This window comes from Heterodontus francisci, chromosome 7 (assembly GCF_036365525.1).
Source record: "Heterodontus francisci isolate sHetFra1 chromosome 7, sHetFra1.hap1, whole genome shotgun sequence".
NCBI lineage: Eukaryota > Metazoa > Chordata > Chondrichthyes > Heterodontiformes > Heterodontidae > Heterodontus > Heterodontus francisci.
Genome location: NC_090377.1, coordinates 42,814,197 through 42,833,100, shown reverse-complemented (window position 1 = coordinate 42,833,100; position 18,904 = coordinate 42,814,197). Strand labels below are relative to the sequence as shown.

General features: G+C 42.8%; 1 protein-coding gene across 2 annotated transcripts in view; it reads left to right on the top strand.

The window, feature by feature from the left end:
- rab3gap1 (RAB3 GTPase activating protein subunit 1) overlaps positions 1–18,904 on the top strand; it is a 118,384-nt gene that overhangs the window by 58,294 nt on the left and 41,186 nt on the right. The window contains exons 13-17 of one of the 2 annotated variants that reach the window (XM_068035073.1): positions 51–143; positions 263–435; positions 8,514–8,615; positions 11,621–11,793; positions 12,197–12,251. In XM_068035073.1, coding sequence (XP_067891174.1) covers positions 51–143; positions 263–435; positions 8,514–8,615; positions 11,621–11,793; positions 12,197–12,251 — 596 coding nt within the window. The remainder of the gene's footprint in view (positions 1–50; positions 144–262; positions 436–8,513; positions 8,616–11,620; positions 11,794–12,196; positions 12,252–18,904) is intronic. The other variant, XM_068035074.1, reaches the window with a different exon arrangement.

Here is an 18,904-nt window from a genome sequence, read left to right as displayed (position 1 = left end):
AGAATTCTGTAAGAAATCCTAAAAGGTTCTACTTTTTTTTTTATATATAGGAGATTTTCTTACTGAGTTCTTTAAACTTTGTCGCCGGAAAGAGTCGACTGATGAGCTTCTTGGAAAGTCAGCTTTTGAAGATGAAAGCAAAGGTTAAAACAGCGGAATCTGAAATTCAGATAACAATGCATGACTTTTTAGTGTTTGGTTTGTGTACAACATACAGTTTCAGTGTACTTACTAAGTTGTTTATAGTAATACTTCTTTTCAGCAGAGAATGCAGATATCAGCCAAGCATTGCAAAAGCTCACAGAACCAACAGTTCACATGCCTAGACTATCCACTATGTCAAATATGGTTCACAGTGCTCGTAAGAGGATGCATAGACATAGGCGTGTGGAAGAGTCACCGATTAGCAATGAAGTTCTAAACTCCATTTTATTAGTAAGTTGTTAATTTGTTTAAAAGTACAGTCTACTAATAATTTGAAGTAGTTTTTGCACTAATATTTAAAATTTTTCAATAATTTAACAGTGTAAATAGCACAACAAAGGAGAAATTTGGGGCTAAAAAGAAATTTGCTTGAAAGTTGCAATTATGAGGAAAAATTGGATCGGCTAGGGTTGTTTTCCTTAGAACAGAGGAGGCTGAGGGGTGACTTAATTGAAGTGTACAAAATTATGAGGGGCCCAGATAGAACAGAACGGGAGGACCTGTTTCACCTAGTGGAGAGGTCAGTTACCAGGGGGCACAGATTTAAGGTGATTGGTAGAAGGATTAGAGGGGGCATGAGGATAAACCTTTTCATCCTGAGGGTGATGGGTGTCTGGAATTCACTGCCTGGATCGGTGGTGGAGGCAGAAACCCTCAGCTCTTTTAAAAGGTACCTGGACATGAACCTGAAATACTGTAACCTGCAAGGCTACGGACCAGATGTTGGAAGGTGGGATTAGATTGGGCGGTTTGTTTTTTCAGTCGGCGCAGACACAATGGGCTGAAAGGCCTCCTTCTGTGCCGAGACCTTTCTATGGTTCTTTAGTTCTAATATACATTACAGACATTTGAATTAAGAGAAGTAGATTGTAGCAAAATGAAAATGTTGTAACTTTGATTTTGTGGTCGTTGCTTTCTTTGTAATGACATCACTTTAAAGTTTACCTTGTTTTTAGATGTGATATATAACTGTTATTTTCCATTAATCAGCATTATTGTTTAATAAACTCAGTGATCATGTCAGTCACAATTTCTTCATTGAAGATATCATCCCCACATCATGCCCCAAGAACATCCTTGCTGTCCTTATGCACCATGATCTCTGAGTTCTCTGGTAGACAGAATGAGCACAAATGGCATAAAACTGCCTTAGTGGTTCCAAATTCTGTATCATAAAATAATAGTGGCCATTTAAAGTCCACTTCGTGCTCAAATCTCAGACATATTCAAATATCGTTTCAAACTACTTAAGCATTATAATACCAGAAACCTTGTATGTAAGCTTGTTTCTTTATAAATTTTGAGAGGTGGTAAAATTGACCACATATTCACTTTTAAGTGCTGTTAGTTGGGACTTTTATATTATTACTGTAATTATGGCTCATAGATTATTGTTATGGGCAAGCCCCAATTACCATATGTTTGATAATGTTTATCTTAGCCTCATGATCTAGATAGGCTTTCAGTAATGCACCGGAGATAGTGAAACCAAAGACTTTGCTTGTTGATTGCTTTTATTTACTGAACTTATCCTATCCCTTGTAATAATTATCTTGTCTGGGATGAGAGACTAGAACACCATCTGCAAATTTAATTTTATGTTTAAATTCATTAAGCGCATGAATTTAATAAAAGACAGATGAGCGAATAATTTATGGCATTGGTTATACATTTACAGTGGAGAATGTTGGCCCAGATTTTGTGGTTGTAATGACGGCATTCTGGGCATTCACTGTCATTATCCTGTGAAACTGACAGCAATGTCTCCCGTCCGCACATACACAGTTAAACGTGGAAATCCAGAGAAGTTGCTGTCACTGATTCTCTGATCCTCTACAGGGTGCTCTGTTGAAGTCGTTGCAGATGGCAATCTTTTAAAAATCACTGTTCTGATGAGAGCTTCCCCTTTTACTCTATAAAAGCTCTGCAAAAATTACACCTTGTTAATGAGGTGTAACTGGGTTTTTAATGGTGTACTAAGTTATTTAAAAATTAGATTTTAAGGGTTAATTTTATCTTTAACCTGTCTTTTATTTAGCAGATTAACTTAGCAGTTGCTGTTAGGGTTGGAGAAGGTGAGTTTTAGACCAGCTTTAAACAGGCTCTGCTTGCAGCTGTACCTTGTTAATTAGAGAATTGGTTTAAACCTGTTTTCAGGGGCTAGAGTCAGTCAGTATAAAAGTGAGCCATCTTACAGTGCTGACTTTGTTTGCACTAGAGTGCTGACTTGGGTTGCATTAGAGTGCTATAGTGGAAGTTTGGTAACTGAGGAAGTTCGGTGAGGAGGGGGCGTGGAACTCCTTTCATTTCCTACCTGTCCTCAGAGTGAGGGGAGCCGAGAGCTTCCAAAGAGCACAGCTGACTGACTGGGAGAAGACTCGGAGGCGGAGTTCCAGGCTGGCAAGTATAAAAAAATTACCTCTGGAAAAAAAAAACTGAAAGTGACGTCACAGGAAAGCTGTGACCTGATTGGCTGGTAGGGAATTTTTACTGAATTTGAAAATAAAACATTGATAAAAATTGATTAAAACCCTAATTAACTAATAAGTAGAGTAACTAACTAAACCAGAGGGAGGAGATTACTGTATTTAGTTAGCATTTAATATTTATAGTAGGAATCCAGCATTAGGGACCATATAGTTAATTATAATAATTTAGTAAGGATTTAATAAGTATTTTAAATTAATTTATTAATAAGTGCTAGAAATGTCAGTTAGAGGGGTGAAGTGCTTCACCTGTGAGATGTGGGAGGTCTGTGATGCTTCCAGCGTTCCGGACGACTACATCTGCAGGAAGTGTACCCAGTTGCAGCTCCTCACAGACCGCATGGATCGGTTGGAGCGGCAACTGGATGCACTTAGGAGCATGCAGGTGGCAGAAAGCGTCATAGGCAGGAGTTTTAAAGAAGTGGTTACACCCAAGGTGCAGGCAGATAGATGGGTAACCGCTAGAAGGGGCAGGCAGTCAGTGCAGGAATCCCCTGTGGCTATCCCCCTCTCTAGCAAGTATACCGTTTTGGATACTGTTGGGGGAGATGGCCTATCAGGGGAAAATAGCAGCAGCCAGAGCAGTGGCACTATAGCTGGCACTGTTGTTCAGCAGGGAGGGACAAAGCACAGAAGAGCAATAGTTATAGGGGACTCTATAGTCAGGGGCACAGATAGGCGCTTCTGTGGACGTGAAAGAGACTCCAGGATGGTATGTTGCCTCCCTGGTGCCAGGGTCAAGGATGTCTCTGAACGGACAGGGGGCATTCTGAAGGGGGAGGGTGAACAGCCAGAGGTTGTGGTACACATCGGTACCAACGACATAGGGAGGAAGAGTGACGAGGTCCTGCAGGGGGAGTTTAGGGAGTTATCTAGGGTTGTAATCTCTGGATTACTCCCTGTGCTACGTGCCAGTGAGGCTAGAAATAGGAAGATAGTGCAGCCAAACACGTGGCTGAACAGCCGGTGTAGAAGGGAGGGTTTCAGATATCTGGACCAGTGGGATCTCTTCAGGGACAGATGGGACCTGTACGAGAAGGACGGGTTGCATCTAAACTGGAGGGGCACAAATATCCTGGCTGTGAGGTTTCCTAGCGTCACTCGGGAGGGTTTAAGCTAGTGTGGCAGGGGTTGGGAACCAGAGCAGTAGGACAGCAAGTGAAATAAATGAGGAGGAGCTGGTAAATAAGGCCAGTAAGACTAAGAGGAAGAGCAGGCAGGGAGATGTTGTGGAGCACAGCGGGACTGGTGGTCTGAAGTGCATTTGTTTCAATGCGAGAAGTATAACAGGTAAGGCAGTTGAACTTAGAGCTTGGATTAGTACTTGGAACTATGATGTTGTTGCTATTACAGAGACTTGGTTGAGGGAGGGGCAGGAGTGGCAGCTAAATATTGCAGGATTTAGAAGCTTCAGGCGGGATAGAGGGGGTTATAAAAGGGGTGAGGGAATAGCATTACTGGTTAAGGAGAATATCACAGCTGTACTGCGGGAGGACACCTCGGAGGGGTCATGCAGCAAGGCAATATGGGTGGAGCTCAGGAATAGGAAGGGTGAAGTCACGATGTTGGGGGTTTTCTCCAGGCCTCCCAACAGCCAGCGGGAGGTAGAGGAGCAGATATGTAGACATATTTTGGAAAGATGTAAAGGTAACAGGGTTGTAGTGGTGGGTGATTTTAACTTCCCCTCTATTGACTGGGACTCACTTAGTGCTAGGGGCTTGGATGGGGCAGAATTTGTAAGGAGCATCCAGGAGGGCTTCTTGAAACAATATGTAGATAGTCCAACTAGGGATGGGACCGTACTGGACCTGGTATTGGGAAATGGGCCCGGCGGTCGAAGTTTCAGTAGGGGAGCATTTCGGGAACAGTGACCATAATTCCATAAGTTTAAGGTACTTGTGGATAAGGATAAGAGTAGTCCTCGGGTGAAGGTGCTAAATTGGGGGAAGGCTAATTATGACAATATTAGGCAGGAACTGAAGAATTTAGATTGGGGGCGGCTGTTTGAGGGTAAATCAACATCTGACATATGGGAGTCTTTCAAACGTCAGTTGATTAGAATCCAGGACCAGCATGTTCCTTTGAGGAAGAAGGATAAGTTTGGCAAGTTTCAGGAACCTTGGATAACGCAGGATATTGTGAGCCTAGTCAAAAAGAAAAAGGAAGCATTTGTAAGGGCTGGAAGGCTAGGAACAGATGAATCCCTTGAGGAATATAAAGACAGTAGGAAGGAACTTAAGCAAGAAGTCAGGAGGGCTAAAAGAGGTCATGAAAAGTCATTGGCAAACAGGATTAAGGAAAATCCCAAGGCTTTTTATACGTAAAAAAGAGCAAGAGGGTAGCCAGGGAATGGGTTGGCCCACTCAAGGACAGAGAAGGGAATCTATGTGTGGATCCAGAGGAAATGGGCGAGGTACTAAATGAGTACTTTGCATCAGTATTCACCCAAAGAGAAGGACTTGGTGAATGATGAGCCTTGGGACGGGAATGTAGATAGTCTCAGTCATGTCATTATCAAAAAGGAGGAAGCGTTGGGTGTCTTGCAAAGCATTAAGGTAGATAAGTCCCCAGGGCCTGATGGGATCTACTCCAGAATACTGAGGGAGGCAAGGGAAGAAATTGCTGGGGCCTTGACAGAAATCTTTGTATCCTCATTGGCTACAGGTGAGGTCCCAGAGGACTGGAGAATAGCCAATTTTGTTCCTTTGTTTGAGAAGGGTAGCGAGGATAATCCAGGAAATTATAGGCCGGTGAGCCTTACATCAGTGGTAGGGAAATTATTAGAGAGGATTCTTCGGGACAGGATTTACTCCCATTTGGAAACAAACGAACTTATTAGTGAGAGGCAGCATGGTTTTGTGAAGGGGAAGTCGTGTCTCCCTAATTTGATTGAGTTTTTTGAGGAAGTGACAAAGATGATTGGTGAAGGAAGGGCAGTGGATATTGTCTATATGGACTTCAGTAAAGCCTTTGACAAGGTCCCTCATGGCAGACTGTACAAAAGGTGAAGTCACACGGGATCAGAGGTGAGCTGGCAAGATGGATACAGAACTGGCTCTGTCATGGAAGACAGAGGGTAGCAGTGGAAGGGTGCTTTTTTGAATGGAGGGATGTGACTAGTGGTGTTCCGCAGGGATCAGTGCTGGGACCTTTGCTCTTTATAGTATATATAAATGATTTGGAGGAAAATATAGTTGGTCTGATTAGTAAGTTTGCGGACGACACAAAGGTTGGTGGAGTTGCGGATAGTGATGAGGATTGTCAGAGGATACAGCAGGATATAGATCGGTTGGAGACTTGGGCGGAGAAATGGCAGATGGAGTTTAATCCGGACAAATGTGAGGTAATGCATTTTGGAAGGTCTAATGTAGGTGGGAAGTATACAGTAAATGGCAGAACGCTTAGGAGTATTGACAGGCAGAGAGATCTGGGCGTTCAAGTCCACAAGTCACTGAAAGTGGCAACGCAGGTGGATAAGGTAGTCAAGGAGGCATACGGCATGCTTGCCTTCATCGGTCGGGGCATAGAGTATAGAAATTGGCAAGTCATGCTGCAGCTGTACAGAATTTTAGTTCGGCCACACTTAGAATATTGTGTGCAATTCTGGTCGCCACACTACCAGAAGGACGTGGAGGCTTTGGAGAGGGTACAGAAGATGTTTACCAGGATGTTGCCTGGTCTGGAGTGTATTATCTATGAGGAGAGGTTGGATAAACTCGGATTGTTTTCACTGGAATGACGGAGGTGGAGACATGATAGAGGTTTACGGCGGCGCAGTGGTTAGCACCGCAGCCTCACAGCTCCAGGGAGCCGGGTTCGATTCTGGGTGCTGCCTGTGTGGAGTTTGCAAGTTCTCCCTGTGTCTGCGTGGCTTTCCTCCGGGTGCTCCGGTTTCCTCCCACATGCCAAAGACTTGCAGGTTGATAGGTTAATTGGCCATTATAAATTGCCCCTAGTATAGGTAGGTGGTAGGGAAATATATAGGGACAGGTGGGGATGTGATAGGAATATGGGATTAGTGTAGGAAAAGTATGAATGGGTGGTTGATGGTCGGCACAGACTCGGTGGGCCGAAGGGCCTGTTTCAGTGCTGTATCTCTAAACTAAACTAAACTAAACTACAAAGTTATGAGCGGCATGGACAGAGTGGATAGTCAGATGCTTTTCCCCAGGGTGGAAGAATCAGTTACTAGGGGACATAGGTTTAAGGTGAGAGGGGCAAAGTTTAGAGGGGATGTGTGACGCAAGTTCTTTACACAGAGGGTGGTGAGTGCCTGGAACTTTCTGCCGGGGGAGGTGGTGGAAGCAGGTACGATAGCGACGTTTAAGAGGCATCTTGACAAATACATGAATAGGATGGGAATAGAGGGATACGGTCCCCGGAAGTGCAAAAGGTTTTAGTTTAGGCAGGCATCAAGATCGGCGCAGGCTTGGAGGGCTGAATGGCCTGTTCCTGTGCTGTACTATTCTTTGTTCTTGGTTTTAAGTCATAACTACTGTTGACCAACCTCTGTGCCCCAGAAAACCAATTTAATATTTGAGTAATGTCAATTTTTTCTATTTTGATAATTCCATAGTTTTAATATTTTAAAAGTTTTTTTTTTAGTGATATTTCAGCTCACAACGTGTATGTCCCATTCTTTTTCACGCTATAATTTATGTAAAAAGTGAAGGATAATCAGTGCATTTTGCTTCTGGTTTGGTGGCTGAGAATGCATCAGTGTGATTGCCTGCTTAGCCTGCTTGATGATGTCACCTTTGGTGGATGCCTGGAGATCCCCTTACTTGGCACCAGATTCAAACTAACATCAGGAAATGGCTAGATCTTTGTGGGCAGCGTTCTTCGAAGTCAGCAGCTTTGTCACTGACCACAAAATCCAGGCCATAATCTGTCTCCTTGAGTAAATGAAAAAGTAAAAAGATCACAATTTGACAGACTAAGCTAATCCCTCATAAGTGACTTTCAAATTGTGATCTTTTTACTTTTTCTTTTACTTTACTTTTAGAGCTTCTACGAGAAAAACACAGTTTGAATTTACCAAAAAGCAATGTAGATTATTAAAGGCCCTCACAGTGATAAAATCAAAGGAAAAAAAACACTATTTGACAGACTAAGCTAATCCCTCATAAGTGACTTTCAAATAGTGTTTTTTTTCCTTTGATTTTATCACTGTGAGGGCCTTTAATAATCTACATTGCTTTTTGGTAAATTCAAACTGTGTTTTTCTCGTAGAAGCTCTAAACTAACTGATTCCAAGACTCTCCTATTTAAGTAAAACACCCCTTTTTCTATACCGAGATGAGTAAAATGGCAGTTACTCGAGTTTGAATATCTAATTATTAAAACTTTCAAAGGAACTGTCAATCAGCTGCAAACTAAACCAATCACGTCGCATCGTTTAATTTTGCATTCTTCTTCTCTCCAGCCTGTAACAGAATCTTGCAACATTGTATTGAAATAAGCTGAATGGAGGGATCTGACTGCAGTTGGCTTTTAACCTGCTTATGTTATTATGACTCGATTTAAAGGAGTGAGCACAGAGCCAAAATACACACTATCTAATTTTTGTCACAAGCAGTTTTTTATATATAAAAATGATCTAAGTACGTTTGAATCTTTTGAAGAAATAATATGATACAAGATGATTTTATTTTGTTATGAATTATTGTCTGTTTCTTTAGTAAAGTGACACTTTATCCGTGATGAAAATTACATTGGTAACATAAATGTGGGTTCAAGAGTTAAACGACTAAATCGAGCACACACCGCACCATGATAAAGAGGAATTAATTGTAATCTAACTTGTCATTTTATATGTTTTAGTTTCTGTTCCCAGATGCTGCTGATAAGGCTGGTGATGCATCTAATGCTAAACATAGCTCCTCAAGAGGAAGTAATATCGCTACAGTGGAAGAAGAGGGCTATGTAGGTTCCAGAATCTTCTACCCAATTCAACCGTAGAAAGTCCTTGTAACTGTTTTAATTGTTGATCTTTTTGAGGATGATTATTTTTTTTCCTAGTATGTTGCGGCAAAATATTATGTTTCAGAAATGAGTGGTATAAATTTTTAGGCATACTTGTTCCTTCCCACTGAGTTCAGCAGTTATGATGCTAACATAAGCATATCAAGAGGAGGTGGTATGGCTACAGTTGAAGATGACAAAATTTGCTGCAGAATTTCATGTATGCGCAAATTGTTGTTCGTTATTCACTATTCAATTCTTGTTCCAAACTGTGGTATATTATGAGCTTCAGGTGAATGTTGGAATTGATGTATGTGCAATTCCTTGTGATCCACAAGTAAAAGTAGTAGATGTCAGTCTCGATTCAATGGTAGCACTCTCACCTCTGAGTCAAAAAGTCAGGTGCCACTCCAGTGACTTGAGTGTATAATCTAGGATATACTTCAAATCAGGACAGAGGGAATGTGAAAGTGTCGGTGGTGCCCTCATTCAGATGAGCTGTTAAGCTGAGACCTTGGGCTGAATTTTACGCCACCCCAGTGGGTCGGATAGTGGTGTGGGGGCGGTGTAACATTGAGCGGGAAGCTACGGGAGGCCTAGCCGCCCCGCTTCCGCCTCCGGTCAACTTTACGGCAGTCGGGTGGGGAGGGGGGGAATGGCCCACCCGCCTGTGGCCAATCAAGGCCCTTAAGTGGCTACTTAACGGCCACCTAAGGGCTCCCGCCCACCTCCACGGGTATTTTACCTGTCGCAAGTGGGCATGCTGGGGACGTGAAAGGCTGCCCAGCAATAGCTGCTGGCCTTTCTGTGCCCTGGGGCAGGGAGCCATGGCAGTCGGGCACAGGGTACCCAATTGAGGTCTGCCCCTGCCTCCAAACCCACCTCCGGGACCCAAGACGCCCCCCCCCTCCCCCCATACGACCACGCCAGCCTCACCAGGGAAAGATCGATCTGCCTGGTGAGGCATGCCCAACTCCCTTCACTCATGGATCCATCTGGTCGGCTGGGCTGCAGTCTCAGCAGTGGCCACAGCTCCCAGTGGTGCTGCTGGGACTCAGCTGCCAGCCCGCTGATTGGTTGGGTGGAAGTCTCGCCTCGGGACAATTAAAGCCCGGGGACCCGTAAAATGTAGGACTGATCCCCGGGCCGGACAGAAGCGGGTTTGCCACCGACTTTTGCGTCGGTGGCAACTTCCCATCTGCCTAAGGTAAAATCCAGCCCCTTGGCTCTCTTCTTTGGTAGATGCGAAAGATCTCACAGCGCTATTTGAAGAGGAGCAGGGAGGTTCTCCTGAGGTCCTAGCCAATATATGTCACTCAACCAATAACTAAAACAGATCTGGTCATTTATTTCATTGCTGTTTGTGGGACCTTGTGTGCAAATTGGCTGCCCTATTTCCTATAGCACAACAGTGATTAATCTTCTAAACTGCTTAATGGGCTGGAAAGCGGCTTGGGACATCCAGGGTCATGAAAAGCCCATATAAATTCAAGTTCTTATTTCTTTCTAGTATTCAATACTTAATTTTCACATAGCAGAAGAAATACTGTTCAAGATGATTCGATTCCATTCAGTAGACAGATGATAGAGAAATGTGTGCATGTTTTGTGTGTGTATTATGTGTGAGGGCTGGGGGTAACAGAGGTTACTGTGCTCGAGTAATTTCTAGGAAAACCAAATGCAGAAATTCAACTATCTTTAATGAAGCACTTGAATGAAATCTGTCAGTCCATCCAATATTACAATTTTGCTCTCTGCTGTAGCCAATATCTTTAAATATTCCTTTGAGGATCAGGACAGTATTTGTGGTCAGAGAAATATAACTAAATTAGAATTTATTATGAGCTGTAACAAATAATCCTACACTTTTGGGAATGCTCTATACTTTTTATCTTTCTCTAAACATGATTTTAATAATGGATGAGTTTATTGCATACTTGGACTAACATTGGCCAGAATTACAAATGGATGTCTAAAATATAATTTTGCAGCATTTTCACAAGCATGCTTAGCTTGTCTTCCAACAATTACACTGAAGTTTATATTTCCTGTATAACCTAAAATGGAAAATGTAATGTTCTTGCATTGTTTTTCTTTCTTTCCCTCATTTCTGTCTCCTGGATTTTCTTTGTTGATTTCTTACTTTTGGTGTGCTCTCTAGCCTTTTTATTTTGCGATTTTACACACTGTGTATTTTTCGTGAGGAAACATTTTTTTCCTCCCAATTGGGAGATCTCCATCAGCACCAATCTGCACTGCAACGTAAAACTTCAAGCAGTTGGGAATTATGTGCTAGTTCAGTATTCCTGATACTTAAGTACATGTAAAACATATTCAGGCTTGGCAGCATGTTTTGTTGCCAAGTTTGGACTTAAATTTAAGTGCAATAGTTTTAATTTCAATATTGGTTTTGGTGACTGGCAGTCAATTTAAAAAAAATAGAATTTTAAGAAATGTCAGCACAATCTAGCTACTTGGTCCAGTGCACCTGTGCCAGTGCTATCTAATTTAAGCCAACTAGTTACATTGCAGCAATCTACTTTAAACCACTTTGCATGCTCTTTTCCCTTGCTATTTAATATTTTTCTTTAAGTATTTACCAAATTTCCTCTCAAATATCATAAAATTATAGCATACAAATTTACAGTGGAGAAAGAGGCAATTCAACCCATCTTACCTGTGACTAACCTGGCTTCTGTGCCAACTTGTAATTTAATCCATAACCTTTTGTGGCAAAATATGTTTACTTGTTAAAAGGTTTTATCATTTAGGCTGTCTCAAGTGAGTAGGTATTCATTTCCTCCATCTTAATGGTTCTGGTATGTTACCTGTTCATATCTCATTCTCCAGTTTGATCAGTTTTATAGTTTTTTTAAATTTAAGTAAAATTTAACACTGGTATATAAAATTGGTAAACCTCATATATACTAATGCTTTTTATTATATTTCTGGTTTCTTTTCATCAGAACCTTTACAGTCAATTTAAATCTGCCCCCTCAGACAGTCTGACATACAAGCTGGCTTTGTGTCTCTGTATGGTTAACTTTTATCATGGTGGAATGAGGGGTGTAGCCCATTTATGGCAGGAATTTGTGTTGGAAATGCGATACAGATTGGAAAATAATTATTTTGTACCAGGGTAAGTTTTTTTTTAACTGTATCGCAGAAGCTTTACAATCAGAAGCCTGACTTTGAATCTTAGCATTTGCTGATAATTGTAGTTGCATTGCATTTCTCCCAGATTGCAAGCTATATTGGTTCATTTGGTACAGCACCATGCAAAACAACTGACCAAGCAAATTGCAGGAAGGAAAATCAATTGCGTTCTACGTTCAGCACCCCCTCATGACTGAAGGGAGACAGATCTAGGTTGTTTAGATGTTTAGGGCCTGAAATTTAAGATATGTTGTCTTGGAGTATATGCAGATAATTTTTTTTAAATAGATTTAAATGGTGAATTTGGTGAATGCAAGTTTGAACATATGTATTGCTATACAATTCTATCATAAAGCAAGAACCAAATAATTAGTTCTGTTTTGCAGGTTAGCTATTGGACCTCCAGATTTAAAATGCTGCTTGTTACATCAAAAACTCCAGGTAGGATTGAAAATTCCATCAATAATTTCATTGTAGTAGCCATTTTAAGTGTCATTCTTCTACATTTTTTCAGTTGAACTGATGGAATTTCTCAATGCAAAGAAAAGAATAGTTTTGTTAAGTTCTTTTCATCTTTAGGTATGCACCTTATGTCCTTATCTTGCTATGAAAATAATGTTAAATATTAAACAGAGGATATCTCATTAAGCTTTTGCTTGCACTGCACCTCCAAAACACCATTTCTTCTCTCAGTAGAAATAAATAATTTTTGACTTTATATTCTGTAAAAATGGACATTATGGGCTGAATTTTATCAGCCCCTTGATGCCAGGGGTCATGGCGGGGGGGCCCGTAAAATACTTGTGGGAGCAGCCCACCAGGACCCCAGACACCAAGAAGGCCCTGTTGCATTATACCAGCGGCAGCAAAGCCTCAGTGCGGCCCCCCACTCCCCCCCAGCACTTGGCGGGGCCTTCATTTAAATATTAAAACTAATTAAAAAGAAATGCAAATAAACTTACCTCATCCCGGCGGCTGAGCCACGCCAATTTTACAGCTGCCAGCCGCACCTCGCGCGCCTTTGGAACCCCGTTTGGAGTTCTGAGGCGAAATGCTGGTGGGGAGGAAGGAGGACTGAAATTATCAGGGCAGAAGGTTGGAGGAGTGGGAAAAACACTTCTTATTGGCTGTGGGGATGGCGGGAAGGGATTGAGGGTCAAAGGTAATTAGGTTTGGTGGGGGGGAGGGGGGGGGCAGTTCAGAACCTGAAAAAAAACTACTTGTCGGGGGGAGAGGGCCATTTACACATTTATTACTCATTGCAGGTGTGGGACAGGGAATGGAAAATGTGAATAAACGTATATCTGCATTTTTAAGCATTCTGTCACTTTAAAACTTTTAATGAGGCCGAAAAGCCTGAAACCCTTTAAAAATGGTGCCTGTGCGGTGGCGCCGGACGCCATTGCCGGGGACGGAGCGGCCACCACCTCTACGTCATCGGGGGCGGCTGCTCCGGCGCCTCCATTTAAATGAGCCCCCGCGCGAGTTATTGCAGGGGCTCGACAGCAGCACTTCCGGATCTGAAGGCCGCCGAGTTCAAAATGCACCGCCGCAATGTGCGGCGCGCCAACAAAATTGAGTCTTAATCTCCTAAACTGTCCTTAATTCTTTTAAGGTAAGCTGTAGAAAATATATCTTTTGATATTCATTTTTGCATTGTCATTAGCTTTAAAAGTGTCTGATGCTGTAAATTATGATATTTCACCTGCATTTTGAGCACCTGGTACTTATCATCTACTCTGTGAGCAAGAATCGTCCCTGGTATTTTAGCTTTATGAAAGCTGTTAGAGATTGTAGGTTGAACCACTTTTTTGACATTCTGTTTAAGTCATGCAGCTAATTCAAGTTCTTAACTGAGCAAAACACCTTGTTGGCAAGTTGTTTGTTGGCTGTCGTGTCTTTCATTTCACCCTGCACATCATCAATTGAAACTGCATCCTCTCCTCCGTTATGTGTTGGGTCATTTCCCAGTTAAACTTCATTTGAATTGTCCATTTTTCACTGAAAGAGAGCCTCTGCAAGAGAATGGCTCTATTTTTAGGCTTTAAACTAGTAAGACAGCAGGAGTGATGGACAAGAAATGAAACAAGCCGTAATATAAATGAAACAGGAAAAGAAGCACAGGACGGACTAAACTGGGAGGGCATAAATGGCCAGGGATTAAATAGATTTATAGAACAGGAGTGTAAAAAGATGGTGAAAAATGAAATGAAAGGAAATACTGTTAAAAATGAGTTAAACTCTCTCTACAGCAATGCACATAGTGTCCGTAATAAAATGGGAACTGGAGGCATTAATATGTTGCGAGAAGACAGATATAGTAAAGATTACTGAGTCATGAGTACAGAAAAATCAACTGGGAATCAACATTGCTGAATATAGCATATTTAGAAAAGATAGGGAAAAGGTGGGGGTGAAGCAACTACTAGTTTGAGATAATGTAATGGCAGTAGAAAAAGGTGGCGCATCTATCATTAAGTCAGAAATAGAATCCATGTGGATAGAGATAAAATGTAATAAAGGATCAATCACATGAATAGAGATAGTCGACCGACTACTTAATAGTTGAAGGAAGGTGGAGGAAGAAATATGCAACAAATTAGGGAAAGGAACATAGAATAATAATCAGGGGGGATTTCAACTACCTCAATTAATTGACCAGCAGAGATAGCTTAAGGGAATGGAGTGAGAAGCCCAACAATTCACTACTGGATCTAGTAATGGGGAATGAACCAGAGCAGATAAGTAAATGTAGGGACATCTATGCACTGGTGACATAATATAATTCATTTTAAGATGATAATTGACAAGGACATAAGTATGAAGAAGACCAGGGTAATACATTGAAGAAAAACCAATTTTGAGGGACTGCAAATAAAACTTGGGAAGATAAAATGGACAGCAATATTGGCAAACAATAATGTAGAAGAGCAAAGAGAAGCATCTAAAACGCTGCTTAATAGAGTCCAGGAAAAATGTATTCTGCCAAAAAATAAGAACAAACTAAACACTAATGAGACACCATGGATCAATAAAGACCTAAGGAAAAAATTGAGGGTAAGGAAAGAGGCATACATTAAGTATATAGACAGCAGGGGAGAGCATCACAAGAGAGAATACAGAGAGATTAGGAGAGAAGTCAAAAAAACAATTAGAATGACAAAGAGGAACTATGAAATTAAATTATCAGGAAATATAAAGCAAAATAGTGAAATTTTCTACAGGCACATAAATGAGGGAATGTTGGGATGGGAATAGGACCACTAAGGAGTGAGCAGGATAAAATCACAGGCAGCTATAGCAAAATGGCAGAAATATTGAATAATTACTTTGCTGCAGTATTTAACAGGGAGACAAATCAGATGACATGATATCAGGAGGTGAGATTAGAAATGATATAATTGCATTTAAAATAAAAAGAGGAGAAATATTAAATAAACTAATCAAACTCAGAGGATAAAATCCCCGGTCTGGATCGATTACATCCAAGCTTTTTATAAGAATCGAGGGACGAGATAGCAGAGGCCGTATTGCACATATTTAATAATTTGGTAATAAAAAATATATAGGGTCGGATTTTTGGAGCCTGCAGATTACGGGATCAAAGTTGAGCATGATTTTAAGATCGCATTCACAGAGGTTGGCACTGGGGCCCACTGCCTCTGGAAAACAACGCCATTTTTTAAGGGACGCTGGCATTGAGGGAATGGGTCAGGCGAGCGTCTCCTTGAGCTCGTTAAAGAGCTCATTAACAGACTTGTCACTATCAGTGAGCAATTTTTGCAGGCTGAGAACAGGGAAGATGCCATGGGGGGAATACAACAGGGTCGTGAAGATGTGAACAGTGTGGAGGGCTTTGATGGCTATGGGAAAGGCTGATGGAAATAAAACAGAGATGGCAAATAAAGCTCAGCTGCTTCAGTTGTGCCTCAGTGTAGCTATTGCTGCAGCTGGAAGGTTGAGTTTCTCATTGGTAAGTGGCAGGAAACCAGAGAGAGCTCGAGCCCGCTGGCCTCAAGGGCAGCCTGGGGTTGGCAGGGGAAGGCCTGATAAGCGTACAAAGCCCAACTGAGGGCAGATGGGACCAGGCTACTCTGACGTTGGACAGAGCAGCCAGGATGAGCTGGGGCAGATGCAACCTTCTGGACAGCAGACGGCCAAAGAAGTACAGCGGGAGGCTGCAAGGGGACAAAGGCATTAAGTAAAACATCCGGTGCACAGCCCAAGAGTCAGCTACCTGCAAATGATAGAGCACTAATGCCATAGGAGACTGCACCTGTCCAGGCTGATGTTCTCTGTCCTGTGTGATCTGATCCACAATGACCTGAGGCCTCACGGCCCTCATGGTAATTCCTACCTGCAGCCATCAAGGTTTCCGTCGCCCTGCACTTCTATGCAGCTGGGTTGTTCCATGGATCAGCTGTCGACCCAGGTGGCCTCTCACAGTTGGCATCTTATTAGGTCATCAGGCAGATCACTGCCCTTTTCAGGAGGGCAGGGACTACACTCACTTCGACACAGATGGGCCTGTGCTGGCACAGAGCGCAGTGGGTTCAGCCTCCATCGCTGGATTCCCCCAGGTTCAGGGCATCATTGCTTGCACCCATCAAGGCGCCCAGCGAACGGCCAGTGAGATCCAACAACAGGAAGGGCTTCCGCTCCCTCAATGTCCAACTGGTCTGCAATCAAGGCAAGAGCGTCCTCTATGTGTACATTCACTTTCCTGGCAGCTGTCATGGCTCCTTCATTCTCCACCAGTCCAGGCTGCCTCAGTCCTTCACTTCATCCCCCAAAGTGCACGGCTGCCTCCAAGGGGACAAAGGAAATCCCTTGACGAGGTGGCTACTGACACCTCAACAGGAGGCCTTGCGCAGAAGCAAGAACCAATGCCACCTTCTCAGTAGACCAACCATTGAGCAGGCTGTCGGGTTTCTGAAGATGCGATTCTGGTGCCTGGATTGGTTGCGTGGCATCTCCAATACCTGCCTGCAATGGTCTCTGTTGTTCTGGTGCTCTTCTGCGCTCTCCATAACATGGCTGTCCAGAGAGCTGTGGACCTTGAGGACAGTGAGCCCTGGAAGGAGACAACTCAATGGGGGAGGAGCAGGAGGTAATAGAGGAAGAGGGGGATAACAGTGAACAGAAAGGTGCCCCTGCCACACAACGAGGTGGCCTTCTCCAGGAAGACGACCTCCCTTCTCTCCCAGGCAAGCATCGGATGAAGCAAGGGTCTGACCTGCCCCTAGAGCCAGGCCTCCAGCTCCCTGTGACATTTCGCTTCCCTCTAGTGCTATGGAAGGCAGCTGTCTCTCTCAAGACAACCAGCAGACTCAGTGATGGCTGCCATGGAAGTCTACATGAGCCTCATACATGATCTGACCCACTGCCATTTTCAATCCCATTGGCTCTAAGAGGACTGGAAACCTGTCTCCATACCAATTAAGACTTTTTCACCTGAAAATTGCAATCTGAGTCAGCTTCCCAGAGGAGACAGGTTTCAGATCCAAAACCAGACCCGGTTCCTGTTTCCCACCTCCGTAATGAAATTTAGCCCAAAGTGCCAGAGAACTGGCGGATAGCAAATGTAATATCTATCTTTACGAAGGGAGTTAGAACGTGTTCAGGGAACTATTGACCAGTCAACATAATATTGGTAGTAGGAAAAATAATGGAATCCTTACTAAAGGAGAAATTAGAAAAATAAGTAGAAACTAAAAATATAATAATGAATAGGGTAGTCCTTTTCAGAGCTCAATTTGCAACGATTTGACATGGACCCATTTGGTGACAGTGATTCAACTTTATTAAGTATGAGTATAACTTAATACTTTTTAGGTTTTGAGCAGTAGTTTTCAGAGTACAATTGAGTCTTGTATTATCCCGTTGTACCCTCGGTAGATGTGTTCACACCCTCTGCCTTTCTCTTCTGGTCAGTCTCCTGGGTCATAGAGTCGTACAGCATAGAAACAGGCCCACCGCGTCCATGCCGACCATAATGCCTTTCTATACTAATCCCACCTGTCTGCATTAATGCCATATCCCTCTATGCCTTGCTCATTCAAGTACCTGTCCAGATGCCTCTTAAATGTCGCTGCTGTTCCTGCCTCCACCACCTCCTCAGGCAGCTCATTCCAGATACCCACTATTCTTTGTGTGAAAAATTTACCTCTTTGATCCCCTTTAAACCTCCTCCCTCTCACCTTAAATCTATGCCCTCTAGTTTTAGTCACCCCTGCCATGGGAAACAGACTCTGGCTATCTACCCTATCTATGCCCCTCATAATTTTATATACCTCTATCATGTCCCTTCTCAGCCTCCTTCGCTCAAGGGAAAACAGACCCAGCCTATCCAATCTCTCTTTATAACTCAAGTCTGCTGAATTTCCCTGAAGTTTTCTACACTGATTTGTCCATTGGGATCTCTTTCTCATACCTTTGCTATAATTCAAAAACAGTGAACCTTGTTGCACCAATTAGTGGCTTACACCCAAATCCCCATTATCCAGTTAATGAGATGCCACAAACACAATGTCCGTGCTTACTCAGGTTTTGATCTTCTTAACACTGTCCCTCCACCCCCCAACCTTAGCATCATTTGTTTTGACGTTTAGGACAGTTATCAGGCTCAGCTGTTGCAAAACAAAGAGACATATTTTCATACTGGTGACATTTGGCATCCTTGACCATCAATGATCCCTTTGAGGTATGCATTTTCCTAGCCTTTAACAGACAAGGAAGGAGGTTCTGCATAGTCAGTATGAGGATCTCGGTGCCAAATTAAGAAGCAGAACCTCAAAGGTAATGATCTCTGGATTATTACCTGAGCTATGTGAAAATTGGAAACTAAGATTAGAGAAATAAATGTGTGGCTCAAAGACTGGTGTGGTAGAAGTGGGTTCTGGTTCATGGGACACTGGCACCAGTACTGGGGAAACTGGGGGCTGTACCGTTGAAACAGTCTACACCTGAACTGTGCTGGGGCTGGTGTTCTAGCAAGCCACATAACTAGGGAAGTAGAGAGGGTTTTAAACTAAACAGTGGGGGCAAGGGATCAAATTTGGGAGGATGTGGTAAATCAGAGAGTAGGGACAAGG